The sequence below is a fragment of the Somniosus microcephalus genome, chromosome 2, assembly GCF_052327205.1.
Source record: "Somniosus microcephalus isolate GS21.2 chromosome 2, FLI_Smic_1.0, whole genome shotgun sequence".
In the NCBI taxonomy this organism is placed as follows: Eukaryota; Metazoa; Chordata; class Chondrichthyes; order Squaliformes; family Somniosidae; genus Somniosus; species Somniosus microcephalus.
In genome coordinates, this window is record NC_140988.1 from 271,260,795 (window position 1) to 271,281,286 (window position 20,492).

At 48.9% G+C, this 20,492-nt stretch overlaps 1 protein-coding gene across 1 annotated transcript in view; it reads right to left on the bottom strand.

The window, feature by feature from the left end:
• The window catches only part of LOC147123389 (putative glutathione peroxidase 8-B), a 33,426-nt gene extending 13,136 nt beyond the window's left edge, over positions 1-20,290 (bottom strand). Inside the window, exons 1-2 of the mRNA XM_085972255.1 lie at positions 19,945-20,290; positions 19,320-19,581 (exon numbers count right to left, since the gene is read on the bottom strand). Coding sequence (XP_085828381.1) covers positions 19,320-19,581; positions 19,945-20,148 — 466 coding nt within the window. The 5' untranslated portion in view covers positions 20,149-20,290. The remainder of the gene's footprint in view (positions 1-19,319; positions 19,582-19,944) is intronic.
• Positions 20,291-20,492: the final 202 nt, after the last annotated feature.

The following is a 20,492-nucleotide window of genomic DNA, read 5'->3' on the forward strand; positions in this document are numbered from 1 at the left end:
CACATCTCTGCGCTAAATTTCATCTGCTATGTGTCTGCCTATTTCACCAGGCTGTCTATGTCCTCCTGAAGTCTGTTACTATCCTCCTCATTGTTTACTACATTTCTGAGTTTCATGTCATCTAAAACCTTTTAAATTATGCCCTGTATATCCAGGTCCAAGTCATTAATATATATCAAAAAGAGCAGTGGTCCTAATACCGACCCCTGTGGAACACCACTGTATACTTCCCTCCAGTCTAAAAAAACTGATCACCATTAGTCTGTTTTCCATCCCTTAGCCAATTTTGTATCCACACTGCCACTGTCCCTTTAATCCCATGAGCTTTAATCTTGCTAACAAGTCTATTATGTGATATGTATGGAGAATCATGATCAGTAAGCCCAGAACTTCCCAATGTGCACAGTTGACAGACAAGAATCCCCACTGGTAGTTTGCGTTCATAAGTTTGGCCCCTTAAACTTTTGTCGTTGGGAGAAGATGTTTGCATATGCACAAGAGGTGTAAACCAGTAGTGCCTGGTTTGAGATTAGTGGCTGCAGTATAAATACATTGTTAGGTAATTAGTTTATTTTTAATTGTTCCATTAAAAGTTTAAATAATGCCATTGGTCAAATACTCAAACTGAACAAAGTGGTCTCACTGACAACAATGTTGAAGAGACAAGCTGCAAGGGGATCTCCTTAGTCTATATTATCCAGTACAGCTTTCCTGCAAACAGCATCATTTAATTAATAAATTAAGTATAGCAAAAATAACTTATTATCTGGGTCTTACTTAGGATAAGTGCTTATAATTCCTTGTATTGACTTATATTACTGCTATCATTATACAACACCTTTGTACTGCCAAGCTTCTTAGTGTCCCAGCATTGAAGAATAACGCTGCAAATGCCAACCTCCATACCTCAATAGGAAATATGTCTAAGAGGTGAAACACTGTGTGTATGTAGATAAACCTGTATAATCCCCTTTTAACTGTTGTATTCCCCTCCCCCCGCAAGACAGTTGCAAGCTGAGAGGAATAAGGCATGTTCAAACTCGCCTGCTGCTGAGAGAAGGAAAACCAATCAGGTTCCAGCAGGTGACCAATCCGTGAGTCATCACAGGTTCGCGGGCTTTACGAATTCAGTACTGTATTGTGAGAGTTGGAGTAAAGACCTATTTCTTGTAGCTCGCTGTGTTGCCTATTTCTTTACGCGGGAGACTGTAGTCTCCCACATTGGTGACCCCGAATGTCGGCGGCCGAAGCCCCCGACTCACGTAGCCCTACAGAGGCCAGCAACGACCCGATGGCAACCAGCAGCAGCCCGATGTTGGCCGGCGCCACGTCCTTGAAGCTCCCCACCTTCTGGGAACACCAAGCACCAGCTTGGTTCGCGCACACGGAGGCCCAATTCACCCCTCGCAGGGTTCAAGACGATGAAGAAAGGTACCTCCACGTAGTCTCAGCACTAGCAAGCTCCACCGCCGCCGAAGTTCTCGACCTGCTGGGGAACCCATCACAGACCGGCAAGTACTCAACCATTAAGGGCCGCTTGCTGCAGGCTTACGGCCTGTCCGGGGAGGAGAGGGCCCGTAGGCTTCTTTCACTACCAGGCCTCGCCGACTCTACCCGACCCAGTTGATGAGCCGGATGCTTGCGCTCCTGGGCTCTGAACCGCAGTGCTTCTTGTTTCGGGCCCTTTTCCTCAGCCTGCTTCCGCAGCAGGTACAGACTGCCCTCGCGGGGTCCCCGATCACGGACTGCGTACAACTGGCAGCCGCCGCGGACAAAGTCTTCGCCGTCGCCCAACTCGGCTGTGCAGCCGCGAGGCTCCTCGACACCACCGAGCGCGCGCCGCCACGCCAGGCCGCAGAACTATGCTACTACCACGCGCGTTTCAGCCACAAGGCCCAACGCTGCAGAGCACCCTGCTCTTTCGATCAAACCAAGATGGCCGCCCGGCCCAACGCGCCAGCCCCGCGCCGCCGTCTAGGCCCGCTCGACCGCACCCCCGCCGCCACGATGGCCATCGGCACCGCAGGTAAACTGCTGTACATAACCGACTCCCTTTCAGGGCGCAGATTCCTTTGCGACACCGGAGCCCAATGCAGCATAATTTCTGCCTCCCAGCTCGACATCCAGGCAGGCTGCAGCGGCCCACCCCTCGTGGCGGCAAATGGCGCAGCCATCGCTACTTTTGGAAAGCGACCGGCCGAGGTTTGTTTCAACGGCCAGCGATTTACGTGTGATTTCGTGACGGCCTCGGTGGCACATCCCTTGCTGAGCGCCGATTTTCTTTGCGCCCACGGACTCCTGGTCGACGTCTGCGACAGGCGCCTGATCGACGCAGCAACTTTCGCTTCACTGGCCTGCCAGCAGAGCAACAGCCCGGCCCTCGTCGGGTCCTGCTCTGCCCCGGCGGATGACGACTACGCCCGCCTACTCGCAGATTTCCCGAGGCTCACACAACCGACCTTCTCAGCCGCGGCAGCCAAGCATGGTGTCGAGCACCACATCGCCACTATGGGACCACCAGTGTTCGCCCGAGCCAGACGCCTGGACCCAGCTAAGATGGCGGTGGCCAAGGAAGAATTCGCCACAATGGAGAAACTGGGCATCATCCGCCGCTCGAACAGCCCCTGGTCGTCCCCCCTCCACATTGTGCCCAAGCCGGGCGGTGGCTGGCACCCCTGCGGCGACTACAGACGGCTCAACGACGCCACCACGCCCGATAGATACCCCATTCTGCACATCCAAGACTTCTCAGCACACCTAGCAGGAAAGTCCGTCTTTTCCAAGGTCGACCTGATTCGCGGCTACCATCAGGTCCCCGTCCACCACGCAGACGTCCAGAAGACGGTGGTCATCACCCCCTTCGGACTGTTCGAGTTCCTGCGCATGCCCTTCGGGCTCAAGAACGCCGCACAGGCCTTCCAACGGCTCATGGATTCCGTCCTACGGGACCTGAGCTTCCTGTTCGTCTATCTGGACGATATCCTCGTGGCCAGCACCAGCAAGGCCGAGCACATCGCGCATTTGCGCTCTCTTTTCCAGCGCCTCAGCCAACACGGGCTAATCGTCAACCCGGCCAAATGCCAGTTCGGAGCAGCCCAAATTGATTTTCTCGGCCACAGAATCTCGCCAAGGGGAGCCATTCCCCTACCTTCCAAGGTGCAGGCGGTGGCGGACTTTCCCCAGCCCACCTCGGTCAAGGCGCTGCAGGAATTTTTGGGGATGGTCAATTTCTATCACCGTTTCGTGCCCAAGGCCGCCTCACTCATGCGCCCCCTCTACAAAGCCACCAGGGGCAAAATGGGCAAAGAGCAACTCACCTGGTCCAGCGAGATGGCGACAGCCTTCCATTAGACCAAAAGCGCCTTGGCCAACGCCACACTACTGGCCCACCCCATCCCGGGCGCCAAGACCGCCCTCACCACGGACGCCTCGGATTACGCCGTTGGCGCTGTCCAGCAACAGTGGGTCGAAGGCGTGTGGTAGCCACTGGCATTTTTCAGCCGACAACTGCGCAAGAACGAGCAGGCCTACAGCACGTTCGACAGAGAGCTCCTGGCCCTGTTCCTGGCAATCCGGCACTTCCGTTTCCTCCTGGAAGGCCGGCCGTTCACCGCATTCGTGGACCACAAGCCGCTCACTTTCGCCATGGCCAAAGTAACCGAACCCTGGTCCGCGCGCCAACAGCGCCAACTCAACTTCATCTCGGAGTTCACCATGGACATCCGCCACGTCACCGGCAAGGACAATTTGGTGGCCGACTGCCTCTCAAGACCCTCGCTCCACGCAGTGCACCTGGGCGTCGACTGCGCCAGCATGGCGAGAGACCAGGCCGCCGACGCGGAGATCCAGGCCCTCAGGACGTCAACCACCAGCCTCACTCTGGCCGACATCCACTTCCACGCAGCCGGCACAACCCTCCTGTGCGACGTCTCAGTCCCCTCGCCTAGGCCGGTCGTCCCATCCGCCTGGCGCAAGCGAGTTTTCGACATCATCCACGGCCTCTCACATCCAGGGATGCGTGCGTCTCAGAAACTCGTGTCCGCCAAGTTCGTCTGGCCTGGACTCCACAAGGATGTGAGAGACTGGACCAACACATGCGTGGCGTGTCAGCGCGCTAAGGTCCAGCAGCACACCAAGGCGCCATTGGAGTGTTTCCCGGTGCCCGAGAGGCGTTTCGACCACGTCCACGTCGATCTGGTAGGCCCCTTGCCGCCATCGCACGGTTTCACACACCTGCTCACGATCGTCGACCACACCACCAGATGGCCTGAGGCGGTTCCCCTCGCCTCCACCACCACAACCGACGTCGCGCGAGCATTCGTCTCGACATGGGTGGCCCGGTTCGGCGTGCCGACTGACATATCCTCGGACAGAGGCCCCCAGTTCACCTCCCACTTGTGGAATGCCATCACCGCCGGCCTCGGCACCAAGTTGCACAGGACAACAGCCTACCACCCGCAGGCCAACGGGCTCTGCGAGCGCTTTCATCGTTCCTTGAAAGCCTCCCTCCGCGCCAGCCTGGCCGACACCAGCTGGATCGACAAACTACCCTGGGTCCTCCTGGGATTGCGCACCGCGCCCAAAGAGGACCTCCGCGCCTCCGCGGCCGAGATGGTCTACGGCCAACCGCTCAGAGTACCAGGCGACTTCCTCCCCCTGACAACGGAGCCGTGGTCGGCCGCCAGACAGCTGTCCCTGCACCAGGACGTTGCCCAGCAATTCCGTCCAGTGCCCACTTCGCAACACGGCCCGCAGCCGTCCTACGTGCCTCGGGACTTACGACATGCGGAGTTCGTCTTCGTGCGCCGGGACGCGCACATAGGTCCGCTGCAGGCACCATACACCGGCCCCTTCTCAGTATTGGAGACGGGGGACAAAGCTTTTCTTATCGACGTCGGCGGGAAGCCGGACCTTATTTCAGTAGACCGCCTCAAACCGGCGCACCTGGACCTCAGCTTCCCGTTTCGTCCGGCTCTTCCCCCACGGCGGGGCAGACCTCCCGCGTTGGCGGCGGCCCCACAAGAGGACCAAGACACGCCAGAACCTTACTTCCCGGCCGCCGCCCCACCTTCGCCGGCAGCCCGTCCAGCCAGCCCACCGGCAGACCAGCCGCCAGACCAGCCGACGAACCAACCGGCCGACCTCCCAGACAGCCCTCCTCATACGCCAGATGGCTACTACAGCCGCTACGGCCGTTTGGTCAAACCTCCGCAGAGACTGACTTTTACAGTTAACGAGGATTCTGGGGGGGCATATGTGGCGTTACCACATTGGGGAAACACTGTGTGTATGTAGATAAACCTGTATAATCCCCTTTTAACTGCTGTATTCCCCTCCCCCCGCAAGACAGTTGCAAGCTGAGAGGAATAGGGCATGTTCAGACTCGCCTGCTGCTGAGAGAAGGAAAACCAACCAGGTTCCAGCAGGTGACCAATCCGTGAGTCATCACAGGTTCGCAGGCTTTACGAATTCAGTACTGTATTGTGAGAGTTGGAGTAAAGACCTATTTCTTGTAGCTCGCTGTGTTGCCTATTTCTTTACGCGGGAGACTGTAGTCTCCCACAGTTAGGTAATTAGTTTATTTTTAATTGTTCCATTAAAAGTTTAAATAATGCCATTGGTCAAATACTCAAACTGAACAAAGTGGTCTCACTGACAACAATGTTGAAGAGACAAGCTGCAAGGGGATCTCCTTAGTCTATATTATCCAGTACAGCTTTCCTGCAAACAGCATCATTTAATTAATAAATTAAGTATAGCAAAAATAACTTATTATCTGGGTCTTACTTAGGATAAGTGCTTATAATTCCTTGTATTGACTTATATTACTGCTATCATTATACAACACCTTTGTACTGCCAAGCTTCTTAGTGTCCCAGCATTGAAGAATAACGCTGCAAATGCCAACCTCCATACCTCAATAGAAAATATGTCTAAGAGGTGCTCCTGCATCAGTTTTCCCTTGCAGTAGTGGTGTGCCCGAGCAGTAGCAGCGGGTTGGACATATTCGCCATACAGTTGCCGAAGCAGATGCTTTGTGGAGAACTGATGAATGGCAGAAGAAAGCACGGTGGACAACAAAAGCTCTATAAGAACACACTGAAGATTCACTTGAAGCAGTGCAACATGGTTGTTGACTCTTGAGAAACCCTAGCCACTGACAGTCAGCAATGGCGTGCTGAAGTAAGAGAAGAAGTGAAGGGCTTTGAGCTACAGCGGTGTGCCAGTATGGAGGCAAGACTTGAGAAATGGCAATGTCAGAGGGATCAACAGGAGAACTTTCTTCAGGAATGTGGTTATGTGGGGCTTGTGGTAGACAATGTTGGTAACATAGCAACCTGCCTAGTCATCAACACACCCATCTACCATGAACTTAGGCTCCGTTCATTGTTGTCGGCGTGATTGTCCAGTATGAGCGACACACTATTACCTACTATTTAGTGTGCCCATAGCTAAGGTAAAGCTGGCCTTTTACTTCTTCTAAAAGTAAAAAAAAGGCTGGCTTTCTGCATGGCTGAGTGCTCTAAGGCCCCAGGCTCAAGGACTGCTAATCCTTACCCTACCAAAGTTTGTTGCATTCAGCTCACTTTCTAAGGGTGGGGGTTCGAATCCCACTTCTGACATTAGCTTTCACAACTTGCGCCGTCTTTTGGAAATTCCCTTCGTGCTATTTCAGACTGCGCAGAAGGATTCCCTGTACTGGCTGCTCCGAAACACTCTCCACAACCTCGCCCTTGTCTTCTATCCGGACACGCTGTGGTGTGTCATCTTGCCGTCCAGCAAAGGGCCCCAATGGAGGGCTCTCCAAGTGGGATTCCTCCCCTGCACCATTAGGGATTTGGGGTGGAGAGTGTTGCTTCGAGCAGTAGCATCCAACAGATTTTTAAGCCATTTCACGGACTCCCAGGCTGCCTGTAACTTTTGCGGCTTGGATGAGTCCGTGTTCCACATTTATACAGCGTGTAAGAGGTTGCATTTCTTCTTCCACTATTTGAAGGGGCTGCACTTCAGTCCCACGCTCCTGATCTTTGGCACCCGGTACGGATGGGGGCGGGCAAGTCGAAGGACCTCCTCATGGGTCTGCACCTGGGCCTGGCCAAGGTGGCCATCCACAAGTCTAGGTTGGATGCGGCTCATGGGAGTGGTTGCTCTGGCTGCCTGCCTCTCTCCAGCAGCTTTGTCTGTGCCTGGGTGGCCCTGGCGAAGGAGTACCCTGTGTCTGCCGATACACTTGAGGACCTCTGCGACCGGTGGGCCCCGCAAGGACTGGAGTGTATAGTCGGCAGAGGTGGCAACATTATTAATTTAAGTTGACTTTTTTTTTATGATTTGGGTTTCTATTAGTTGTGCCCCTCTGAAAAGGGGACACTTTTGTTAGATTTTTGGGTTCCCAGTGTCTCCTAATGGGTTTTAATTAAAAGAGGCTTACTATTTTCACTGATTGAAAAGTAGTAGAGAGATCAACAAAAGTAGGAGGGCAGTAAGTAACATTCAGCACATGCGGTTGTGGGGGGAGGGCAATTCAATTGTTACTCCTCTCATCAATGCTCAAATGGGACCAATGGGAAGTGTTGCTGTGTAACAACAACGTGTTGCTGCATTTAACATCCTTGAATAAGATTCAATACTTTCAGGAATTGTACATTACATCAGTATTGAAATAGACAAAATAATGTTTAGCTCTGTTTAGCGTAAAATATATTTATTCTATGGAATTTCTGTCCACGGTTGATGTGTAAAAGGACAATGCAAGACAGATCCTTCAAGGATACACCTGGAAGCATAAAATCCTTAGTGAGAGTCACAGTATATCTCATAGACATATACCATGGCCTGTAATAATTTAGTTCAGTTTATGTCACATATGGGACATGTCTCCGTGTTTTTTGTTTGTGTTTCATGGAGATAACATTGTAATTTAGAATAAAAATAGTTTCACAATGGCGTCAGCAAAACCATCCTGCTTATTTTCCAGCTGAGATTTTTAAAAATCCTTTTAATGACCTATCTAGCATGTGGCATAAATAGAATCTATATATATAAAACAGTCCGTCTCTCTTTCCGTCTTTCCCTCTTTCCGTCTGTCTTTCCGGCTATACAATCAAAAGTTATAGAGCGTACCTACACATATCTTGTATCAAAAGAAAACTTATCATTAGGCGACTCTCATAGGCGTATTTACTTTTTGGTCACACAAAAATTGTTCGGACAGTATACAAAAATCGTTCAAAAATCCTCAAAACTCCGCTCATTAGCGGTTGACCAATCCTACCTCTCATTAGCGTTGAGTGACGTGCTGCTTGACCAATCCTACAGTTCAGTGACCTGATGGTTCACCAATCGGTGCGTCACGGGCGGGACCTAATCCTCCAGTCTCCCTAAACTTCGCTGCCATTTTTTTCATCCCCACAGGGACAGCACCAGCCAAACAAACCCCCACATTGCGACTCCGGGAGCGACAGGTGAGTTTACACACAGCGGGCGGGTCATCGGCAGCGGCCGGCTGTCAACCGCGCGATCCGCGGGGGAGCTCAGCTGGGGTCCGTCTCGGCCCCAGAGCTCGGCCGGGCCTGAAGCGCTAGGCCCCGCACCGCCGCTATCACAACGGCACCGGGCCTGACAGACAGGGGCAGGGAGACCGCGCGCCCCAAAATTGCCCTGGCAACGCTGGGCACCCCCTGCTAGTATACAATAAAGGAGATGTAGGAAATGACTGCATACCTCATTTATGATGCTGTCCACAGTTTGCTCTGAATGTTGTTGTTGTTGAGTTGGATCAGCACACTTGTGGGATATAACTCATAGCTCATGGCCCACCAATACTTCTCCTGTTAGTACATCAGTTTTACAACATTCAGGTTGTGTAAGAATTAAAGTAGTACATGAAGGATTTATTTACTGATTTAATTATTGTTCTGAAATCAAATAATACTGTGGATGTGTTAATAATGGGAGTTATTTTAATCATGAAAGAGATTTAACTATCCCTTAGATGGATCTTATGAGTCTTCCCACCCAAATTAACTGGTAAAAATACTAATCAAGCCGCTGAAGAAAGTTTGATTTATTAAATTATAGATGCACAGAAAAAAACAAAATTCAAGGTGCCAGTTATTTCAAAAGCTACACGGTCCACTGTGGTCTTGCTAAGGTGTTTTGCACGTGCTGTTTACTATTTTGCAGTTATTCCAGAACGGACTGCAACATACAACAGGTCAGTCCCATAAATTAAAATTAAACCATGGTGTTTTCTGACACATTTTTCTCAGATTACATCAAAAATATTAAAACAAGAAATTACTGTCAGTGATGTTCCTGTATAAATACCAAACGCACCGGGTACGGTAGCATAGTGGTTATGTTACTGAACTAGTAATCCAGAGGCCTAGACTAATGATCCGGAGACGTGAGTTCAAATCCCACCGCAGCAGTGGGGAAATTTAAATTCAGTTAATTAAATAAATCTGGAATAAAAAGTTAGTATCAGTAATGGTGACCATGAAACTACCGGACTGTCATAAAAATCCATCTGGTTCACTAATGTCCTTTTAGGGAAGGAAACCTCCTGTCTTTACCTGGTCTGGCCTATATCTGACTCCAGACCCACAGCAAAGTTGATGCTTAACTGCCCTCTGAAATGGCCTAGCAAGTCACTTAGTTGTACCAAGAAGTACTGCAGTGGTTCAACTTCTTAAGGGCAATTAGGGATGGCCTTGCCAGTGACGCCCACATCCCATGAACGACTAAATTAAAAAAAAAAAGTGCTTGTTCCAAATTCCTCATTCCACTATTTTAACAGAGGGGCTAACCCATTTAATATAAATAGGCAAAGAACAACAACAACTTGCATTTATATAGCACCTTTAACGTAATAAAATGTCCCAAGGCACTTCACAACAGCAATTATCAGCCAAAATTTGACACCGAGCCACATAATGAGCAATTACGACAGGTGGCCAAAAGCTTGGTCAAAGAGGTGGATTTTAAGGAGCGTCTTAAAGGAGGAGAGCGAGGCGGAGAGGTTGAGGGAGGGAATTCCAGAGCTAAGGGTCTAGGCAGCTGAAGGCACCGCCGTCAATGGTGACCTTTAACAACTCACCGTTAATGTGGAAAACATCCCAAGGAGCTTCATAGCTATGAAGAAAACAGACACCAAGCCAAAGGAGAGATTAGGCAGTAAAGATGTAGCACTGGGTGTCATCAGTGTGCATGTGGAGGTTGAGCCCAGGTCTGGCAATGATGCCTTCAAAGGACAGCATTAAGATGAGCGAGAGGAAGGGGCCAAGGATGGGTCTTTGGATATCTCTTGACGTGACAGTGCGAGGATGGGAATTGAAGCCATTTTTAGACCTGCTCTGACTGTGATCGAATAGTAAGACTGGAACCAAGCGACAGCAGTCACATGCAGCTGGACATCAGAGGAAAGGTGTTGGAGGAGGCTGGTGTGGTCAACCATATCAAAGGCTGCGGAGGGATAGTGCACCTTGGTCACAGTTACAGATGATATCATTTGTCACTTAAGTTAGGGCTGTTTCAATACTATGGGAGAAGTGGAAATCTGATTGGTGGGATTCAAACAAGAAGTGATGGGCACAAATCTGTGTGGCAAGAACACGTTCAAGGACATTGGACAGGAAGAGTGGTTGGGAATGGGGTGCTAGTTAGTGAAGACAGAAAGTCCTGAGGTTGTTTTTTTTGAGCAGGTGTGTGACAATAGTAGTTTTGAAAGGGAGAGGCAAAGCCCGAGGAGAGTGAACTACTATATCAGGTTACATGGGGTCAAGAAGGTAAGTTGGGTGATCAGGAGTTTAATAGAAATGAAGTGGAGGGAGCAGGAGGCAAGTCTCATGGATGAGAAGAGTTTGAAGTTGGCGGAAGGTGATTGGAAGAGAATAGAGAGAGGCAAGAGTTCAGAGCTAGAGTGGGAGGGGGCCTGGGGGAGATTTGTTATGGTGGGAAAGGGGAAGCAGCAGAGAATGCTGAACAGATGGGCCTGGATTTTGTGGTCAGTGCCGAAGGAACTGTGCTCGCCCTACTTTATGCGGAAAGCTGCCCACAAAGTTTCTGCGGGCTTTTGAGCATAGATTTCCTCTAATCCAGTGCCTGATCCAGCGTGACACCCTCTACAGGGGATCAGTGGCGTGTGTGAGCAGGACAAGCAACAGCAAGGCTCTTCAACCAATCAGATTGAAGAATCCTCACTGAGCCACGCAGGGCTGGATTTTTCCAACCTTGGCGGGTCCATGGCGGGCGACGTCCGTGGCATGTGGGGACCTCACATCTGTCTCAATCCCAGCCTCCAACAAGATTTTATGTTGATTGGACTTCTTAAGCCCGCCCTGCAAGGTGCCCGGCTAATTAATAGGAAGCAGGTCTGATGACTTCATTTGATGATGCGTCCTCAGCCGGTTTCCTTGAAGGGGCAATGTCCAAATTGATTTTGATAGTTCTGCTGTCAGTGTTCTTCAGCATTGAGGTGCTGCAAACACTGACAAGCACTTCACAAAGGTGTAAGGCTGCACCCAGGCTCTCCCATGACTCCCTCCATATGCTTGTTCCAAATGACTGAGGGAATCACAGCACGCAGAGAGGTTCCCTTCCAATGGGCGGAAGACACCTCCCCAGGACACCAATGCAGCCTGGTTGCACATTGCACAGGAGGACACAGCGGGGATGTCGTCAGGAGGACCAGGCTGCAGTGGCGCAAACCTTTCAATGATCTCAGTAGATAACGAAGCATTACTGCAAAGCCACACTTAACCTCATCCTCCTTTGCCACTCATCACATCCCCATCACTCTGCCTTCCTTACCCGACTCCTGCAACTCCTTACAGCGGCTGGACCTGGGGGAGAGCAGCAGCGAGGCGGCAGTTTAAAAACCGGCGGCAGCAGCGAGGCCCGACCACAGCGGCTGGGCCTGGGGGAGAGCAGCAGCGAGGCGGCAGTTTAAAAACCGGCGGCAGCAGCGAGGCCCGACCACAGCGGCTGGACCTGGAGGAGAGCAGCAGCAAGGCGGCAGTTTAAAAACCGGCGGCAGCAGCGAGGCCCGACCACAGCGGCTGGACCTGGGGGAGAGCAGCAGTGAGGCCCGACCAACTCAGCAGCGGGGAGAGAGGTAAAAGGTAATCAGAGTGTGACGTCACCAGGGAGCAGGTAAGTGATTGGTTGGTGAGTATTTCTCTATTTTTTAAACTTTAACTCTGTGGTTTATAGTTGCTAAGTGTAGTGTATGTACCTTTAAGAGCCCCTGTGTACTGTAATACCGGTAGTGACCACTCGGGTATATAAGCCTGTATAGCGTCTTGTATCTTTTAGTTCACCTCCAGACTTTGTTCAGTAAACACCTGTTAAACCAACTCCTGCATTCCGTGTCTCCATTAACACACGGATACAACACTAAGGTCTTTCTGGTGTAGCGGGGTCTGTTGGTAAACCATACAAGCGCCCTAGTGTATATCTTTAATTGGTGGTATTGAATTAATTTAAATTAATTAAAGGGTAAGTCATGTCAGGACAGCCCAGCCCCGTGTTATGCTCCTCTTGTTCTATGTGGGAATTCAGGGACGCTGCCTGTGTCCCTGATGACCATGTGTGCCAGAAATGTATCCAGCTGCAGCTACTAGCAGACCGCATTGCGGCGCTGGAGCTGTGGATGGATGAATTTTGGAGCATTCACGATGCTGAGAGGGTCGCGAATAACACGTTTAGTGAGTTGGTCACACCGCAGGTAAGGGCTGCACAGGCAGAAGGGAAATGGGTGACCATCAGGCGGAGCAGTAGGAGCAGGCAGGTAGTGCAGGGGACCCCTGTGGCCATCCCCCTCTCAAACAGGTATACCGATTTGGATACTGTTGAGGGGGATGACTTACCAGAGGAAGGCAGCAGCAGCCAACTTCCTGGCACCAGGGGTGCTTCTGCTGCTCAGGAAGGGAGGAAAAAGAGTGGGAGAGCAATAGTGGTAGGGGATTCTATCGTAAGGGGAACAGATAGACGTTTCTGTGGCCGTAGACGTGACTCCAGGATGGTTTGTTGCCTCCCTGGTGCCAGGGTCAAGGATGTCACTGAACGGCTGCAGGGCATTCTGAAGGGGGAGGGTGAACAGTCAGAGGTCGTGGTTCACATTGGGACCAATGCCATGGGTAGGAAGAGGGATGAGGTCCTGCAGCAAGAATTTAGGGAGCTAGGTAGCAGATTAAAGAGCAGGACCTCAAAGGTTGTAATCTCTGGATTACTCCCAGTGCCACGTGCTAGTGAGTATAGGAATAGGAGGATAGAGCAGATGAATGCGTGGCTAAAGAGTTGGTGCAGGAGGGAGGGCTTTAGTTTCCTGGATCACTGGGCCTGCTTCTGGGGAAGGTGGGACTTGTACAAGTCGGACGGGTTGCACCTGAACCAGAACGGGACAAATATGCTTGCGGGGAGGTTTGCTAGTACTGTTCGGGGGGGGTTTAAACTAACTTGGCAGGGGGATGGGATACAGAGTGGAGCTATAATAGGGGGTGATGTACAGCCAAATATAGAGGAAAAAACAAGTCAGACTGGAAGGCAGAGCAAATATGTAACGGCACAAGGGAGTAGGGCAAGACTAAATGGCATTTATTTTAATGCAAGGAGTCTTACGAATAAGGTGGATGAACTGAAGTTGTTGATGAACACATGGGAGTATGATATTGTTGCTATCACGGAGACATGGTTGAGGGAGGGGCAAGACTGGCAGCTCAATATTCCGTGGTATAGAATCTTCAGGCGAGACGGGGGGGGGGGTAAAAGAGGAGGGGGTGTCGCAACATTAATTAAGGAGTCAATTACTGCTGTAAGGAGGGATTATATATTAACAGGTTCCTCTAATGAGGCCATATGGGTTGAACTTAAAAACAAAAAGGAGGCTAGCACTTTGCTGGGAGTGTACTATAGGCCCCCAAACAGCCAGGGGGAGATAGAGGAACAGATATGTAGGCAAATCTCAGAGAAGTGTGCAAATAATATGGTAATTATAGTGGGGGATTTCAACTTCCCCAATATTAACTGGGATAGTCAGAGTGTGAAAGGCTTAGAGGGTGCAGAATTCTTAAAGTGCATCCAGGAGAGCTTTTTGAGCCAGCATGTAGAAAGTCCCACAAGAGAGGGGGCGGTACTGGACCTAATTCTAGGGAATGTGGCCAGGCAAGTGGTAGAAGTGTTAGTAGGTGAGCACTTTGGTGACAGTGACCATAATTCGGTGAGATTTAAGGTAGTCATGGAAAAGGACAAGGATGGACCGGAAATAAAGGTTCTAAATTGGGGGAAGGCCGATTTTAATATGATAAGGCAGGATCTGGCCAATGTGGACTGGGATCAGCTACTTGAAGGAAAATCCACATCGGAGCAATGGGTGTCTTTCAGAAAGGAAATTGAGAGAGTACAATGGCAACATGTTCCCGTAAAGGTCAAGGGTGGGACCAACAAGCCCAGGGAACCTTAGATGTCAAGGGATATACGAGAATGGATTAGGAAAAAAAGGGGGGCTTTTGGCAGATAAAAAGGACTAAAGACAGAGGAAGCCCTAGAGCAGTATAAAAAGTGCAGGGGGATACTTAAAAAAGAAATTAGGAGAGCGAGGAGGGGCCATGAAATAACACTGCCGAGCAAAATAAAGGAAAATCCTACGGTGTTTTATAAGTATATTAAGGGCAAGAGGATAACTAGGGAAAGAGTAGGGCCCATTAGGGACCAAAGTGGCAAGCTGTGTGTAGAGTCAGAAGATGTAGGTGGGGTTTTAAATGAATTTTTTGCATCTGTGTTCACGATGGAGAAGGACGATGTGGACATAGAAATCGGGCAGGGGGACTGTGATATAGTTGAACATATTAGCATTGAGAGGGAGGAGGTACTAGCGGTTTTAGCAGGCTTAAAAGTGGATAAATCCCCAGGCCCAGACGAGATGTATCCCAGGTTACTATGTGAGGCAAAGGAGGAGATTGCAGGGGCTCTGACACAAATTTTCAGAACCTCTCTGGCCACAGGGGATGTGCCAGAGGACTGGAGAACAGCTAACGTAGTACCATTATTCAAGAAGGGTAGTAGGGATAAACCAGGGAATTACAGGCCAGTGAGCCTAACATCAGTGGTAGGGAAATTATTGGAAAACATTTTGAGGGACAGAATTAGTCTCCACTTGGAGAGGCAAGGATTAATTAGGGATAGCCAGCATGGCTTTGTCAAGGGAAGACCATGTCTGACCAATTTGATTGAATTTTTCGAGGGGGTGGCTAGGTGTGTGGATGAGGGTAGTGCAGTGGATGTGGTTTACATGGGTTTCAGTAAGGCTTTTGATAAAGTCCCGCATAGGAGACTGGTCAGGAAGGTAAGAGCCCATGGGATCCAGGGTGCCTTGGCACATTGGATCCAAAACTGGCTTAGTGGCAGAAGGCAGAGGGTGATGGTGGAAGGTTGTTTTAGTGACTGGAAGCCTGTGTCCAGTGGGGTACCGCAGGGATCGGTGCTGGGTCCCTTGCTGCTTGTGGTCTACATTAATGATTTGGATGTGAATGTAAAAGGTATAATCAGTAAGTTCGCAGATGACACGAAAATTGGTGGGGTGGTAAATAGCGAGGAGGGAAGCCTCAGGCTACAGGACGATATAGATGGGTTGGTCAGATGGGCGGAACAGTGGCAAATGGAATTTAACCCTGAAAAGTGTGAGGTGATGCATTTTGGACGGACTAACAAGGCAAGGGAATACACAATGAATGGTAAGACCCTAGGAAAGACAGAGGACCAGAGGGACCTTGGTGTGCATGTACATAGATCCCTGAAGGCAGCAGAACAGGTGGATAAGGTAGTTAAAAAGGCATATGGGATACTTGCCTTCATTAGCCGAGGCATAGAATATAAGAGCAGGGAGGTTATGATGGAGCTGTACAAAACGCTGGTAAGGCCACAGCTGGAGTACTGTGTGCAGTTCTGGTCGCCACACTATAGGAAGGATGTGATTGCTTTGGAGAGGGTGCAGAGGAGATTTACCAGGATGTTACCTGGGCTGGAGCGCTTCAGCTATGAAGAAAGACTGGACAGGCTGGGGTTGTTTTCCTTGGAGCAGAGAAGGCTGAGGGGGGACCTGATTGAGGTATACAAAATTATGAGGGGCATAGATAGGGTAGATAGAAAGGAACTTTTCCCCTTAGTAGAGGGGTCAATAACAAGGGGGCATAGATTCAAGGTAAGGGGCAGGAGGTTTAGAGGGGATTTGAGGAAAAACTTTTTCACCCAGAGGGTGGTTGGAATCTGGAACTCACTGCCTGAAAGGGTGGTAGAGGCAGGAACCCTCACAACATTCAAGAAGCATTTGGATGAGCACTTGAAATGCCATAGCATACAAGGCTACGGATCAAATGCTGGAAAATGGGATTAGATTAGACAGGGCTTGATGGCCGGTGCGGACGCGATGGGCCGAAGGGCCTCTTTCTGTGCTGTATAACTCTATGACTCTACTCACACCAACTTACCTTGCACCTCCACCCATCCCTCTCTATCTACATTATCACTTCTCCATCTCATTAGCCACCCCTCACACTCACCCTCATCCTAGTCCAATCATACCAACTAACAACACACAAGGGTAGGCACTTGGGTGTTTTAGCCAATGTTTGTGTAAACTTTGTTATTGTGTTGTCAAGCATTGAAAACCTTATTGTCACCACTTTGCCTTCTTGGGACAGATTTGTGTGCACCTTTGAACGTGTCTTAGTGAGTTCCAGTGAATGGTGAGACATAATGTCCCCCACCCCCCAAACCAATGGTGATGAGTGTGAAAGGCATGGCTTGGATCTTGTAGGGATGCTTTATGGTGCTGGTGTGGGGTGGTGCCAATCTGGCACATCATGTGGCAGCCAGGGTGTTCAGTGTTAAGTGAAGCAAATCTGGACATGGTGAGGCCATTGCTAGCGTCCCGGGCAGCAATGTGCACGGGTGATGATGCCCTGTGTCCAGTGCAACATCAGTTGATTGCGGAGAAGGTTGGTGTGGATGTTGGTGCTGCTGGTGTACCCGGTGATGCTGGTGTTGGGGTTGATCGTGTTGGGATTCTGAGGAACAAGGTGAGATTTTTTCAAGGGCACCGATGCTGATGGAATAGATGGCAGGTGAGGTTGAGATGACAGAAGTCTGGAATTCACTGCCTGAAAGGGTGGTAGAGGCAGAAACCCTAACCACATTTAAAAAGTACTTGGCTATGCACTTGGGATGCTGTAACCTGCAGGGCTACGGACCAAGAGCTGGGAAGTGGGATTAGGCTGGATAGCTCTTTGTTGGCCGGCGCGGACACGATGGGCTGAAATGGCCTCCTTCCATACTGTAACTTTCTATGATACTAAGTAATCTGTCAATGTTGAGATAGGTTGTTCCAAGGAGGTGACAGTGGATAGAGAGATTACTCCAAGCACTTCAAAAGTGCATCACACTCAAAAGTGGGTTCCAAATCATTAATGCACCAGCTTCTAAGATTGGGAAGTGAACAGCTGTGAAATGGTAGGTTTGATACCACTTTTGCAGCTTTCACCTATTCACAGCAATCCACAGCCATTGAGAACCCAACATACTTACCTGATATGATAGCCACTCTCCGGGAACCTCGTTGAAAACCTGGTAAAATGGTAAGTACATGGGAAAATGGTTCTTAACTACCTTTTAATAAGCTTTTAACTATCTAAATTGGCTGACCTGCCGCTTGGTGTCGGGTCTGTTCAGGGATGACAGACCCGACACTTGGGAAACTGACAAGGAGGCGGGTTTACAGCAGGATACCGACCCGCTGTCAATCTTTGTGATTTTGACAGCAGACCCGCCTCCAAACCCGCACTCTGAGCGCCGGCAAAATTCAGCCTGCAGAGTCTAAACCAGGAAGTATAAACCAGGAATTAGATTTAAATCATGTACAGAAAGTGAAATAAAGACTGGGAAAGAAATAGGGGATTCAGAGAAAGAGATAAGAAATAGACAAAAAAATTATTTTAATTTAAAAAAAATCTCCAACACTATTTAAATTCTGAACGAATGAGACTCCACACTTGTTAAAATTAATTTTCAGGGCCAGATAGGTTATTCAGCAGTAATTATAATTTATCACGCCGTTAAAAATGAATTTACTCCTGAATGCACCTGCTCTAACTTTCACTCTGGCGTGTTTAGTGGGTAACTATTAGGTAAGTGGCCCAACTTCACACCGTTATATTGGCCCGGATTTTGCGGTCAACGGCGAAGCGACAGTGCTCGCCGCTGTCCTCGAAGAAAGCTGCCCACAAAGATCTAGCGATCTCTGTGGCATGAAGTTCAGCTCTCCCGATCTTTGTTTGAATCTGGTGCAAAATCAAGCCAATCCTAAGCGTCCAGCAACAGTGATGTCATCAAGCTGGCTAAACAGTCAATGACATTGAAGAATTCTCACAGACAGCAAACCAGGAAGTAAAATGCACAGATTCTAATTTACTTTTTATAAATTTTGCAGAGATCAAAATAAAGATTGGGACATACACATATGATTAAAGTAGAAGTTGAAATATAAACAAACTTTAAAAAAATTATATTAAAAACTTGTAATTCTTAATCATATTAATGAAAAAATTTGACATTCCACAAATATAAAATTAGTTTTACAGGGCCATAACGATTGTTGAGCAATCAGTACGCCGATTAAAAACCCAGTTACACCTCTTTCAACAAAGCTTAAAGTTTATGGGGTTTTAACAGCGATATTCCATCGTGAAAGGGGAAGTTTTCGTCTTTATATGTGATTTCAACGGATTGTCGGCTGTGCGGAGTTCTACAGCGCAACCACCTTTATCTGCGCATGCGATAATCCTGAAGTTACGGTCAGTTTCAGAGGGGTAATGACGGCGAATGCTGACAGATTCGCTGTCATTACCATCGCAAAATCCGGGCCATTGATTTCAGCATTGCGTCTATCAGCGAGGACTGTTACAGTGCACCCTTGTGGAGGAGCGGGGTATCTCTGACAGCAACCTCCAGATTTACGCGTTAAAATGCGCATCTGCGGACGCCGGAAGTTGCTGTCAGATTTACTCTGTAATAAAGGCGAGCGCTGTTGGGCCTTGCAAGGTCAGATGGAATTGAAAGTTCAATACCTGTACATTGGTTTTGCACAGCTATGCCCATAAATACAACACAGAAATAAAAAAATTGTTTAAATTAAGATCATTTGTGGATAGGTGAAGGAAATGTGTAATTAAATGATTGCTTTTAAGCTCTTCACGCAACGTAAATATAGACACACAAGTTAAGACAAGTTTTGGTAAGGGAAAATAAAACAATCTAAGTTATCTTACCTATGAGATATCGGAATGCAGGCTCGCTCTCGTTCCCTAACACTTTGATCTTGCCGAAAATGGGGAAAGTGACTCCGTGATTTGTTTTAGAGAAGCTGTCGATATGGGCGTTACTGCCGGGCTCGGATTTTCCGAACTGGTTGCAGGGGAATGCCAGCACGTTGAAGTGCATGGGCCCGAGCTCTCTCTGCAGCTCCTGCAGGCCCCGGTAGTTCTTCTCCGTATGCTCACATTTACTCGCCACGTTTACAACCAGAGAACCCTGTAGGGACGTAGCACAAAAACGCCTCCACTCAGTACTGATGCACAAACAGGCCAACACGTTAAGAGCAATAACCGCTGCCAATGCACGGCAATCGATCCGAAAGGAGAATGGGATCATTTTAACTAGTACAAAAAAAAGATAAACCGTGTTAACAAAGTAAAAGTTAAGTTTTTGGGTGGGACTAGGATGAAATGCAGACATTAATTTCATTCACACAATTCAGTCATACGCACTGTAAACATATACAGTTTTAGAATATAAGCAAATGCCTAAATTACATACTGTCCTGTATAAAAAAACTATTAATGTGCATTAACTTGTTCAAAAATGCAAAGAAGCCAAGGTTCTGATGCAACTCACTTTGCCTCTGTATTTTTCCAAGGAGACGAGTTTCCCTTTGGAATTCAGGACTTGGAAAGAATAGAAGTCTTTGTTTTTGTGTTTGAACAGTTTGAACTGCAGGACACATAACGCGGCCAGGCAGACCAGCATGCATGAGAAGACGGCGAAGATTCGGGCTTTTGGCATCCAGGATTTCAGTCTGAAAGCGGGCACAGACTCCATTGTGCTGGGCGAGAAAGAGAAGGGGAATTGGGCTGGACTGTAAATGAAACTGTCTTGGGGGAGGGGAAGGGGAGGGAGGGAGTAGCATACATGGCAAATTGGAATATTCCGCTACAGTTCTCTAATCCATCAACCCATGGCTGCCGTCCAGCACCGCAAAGACTTTTAGCAACACTTGCTTTAAGGTTCCCATGGGATTTGGGGAAAGCTCAAGTGAAACATGTATCCAGGCTGAGTCTTGTCTATCGGTACAATTCATGCAAAATAGTACAGTATATAGTGTAGTTAAAATGGTAATATTTTACTTTATTCAATTTGTTGAACATTTTCTAGTTTCATTTGTG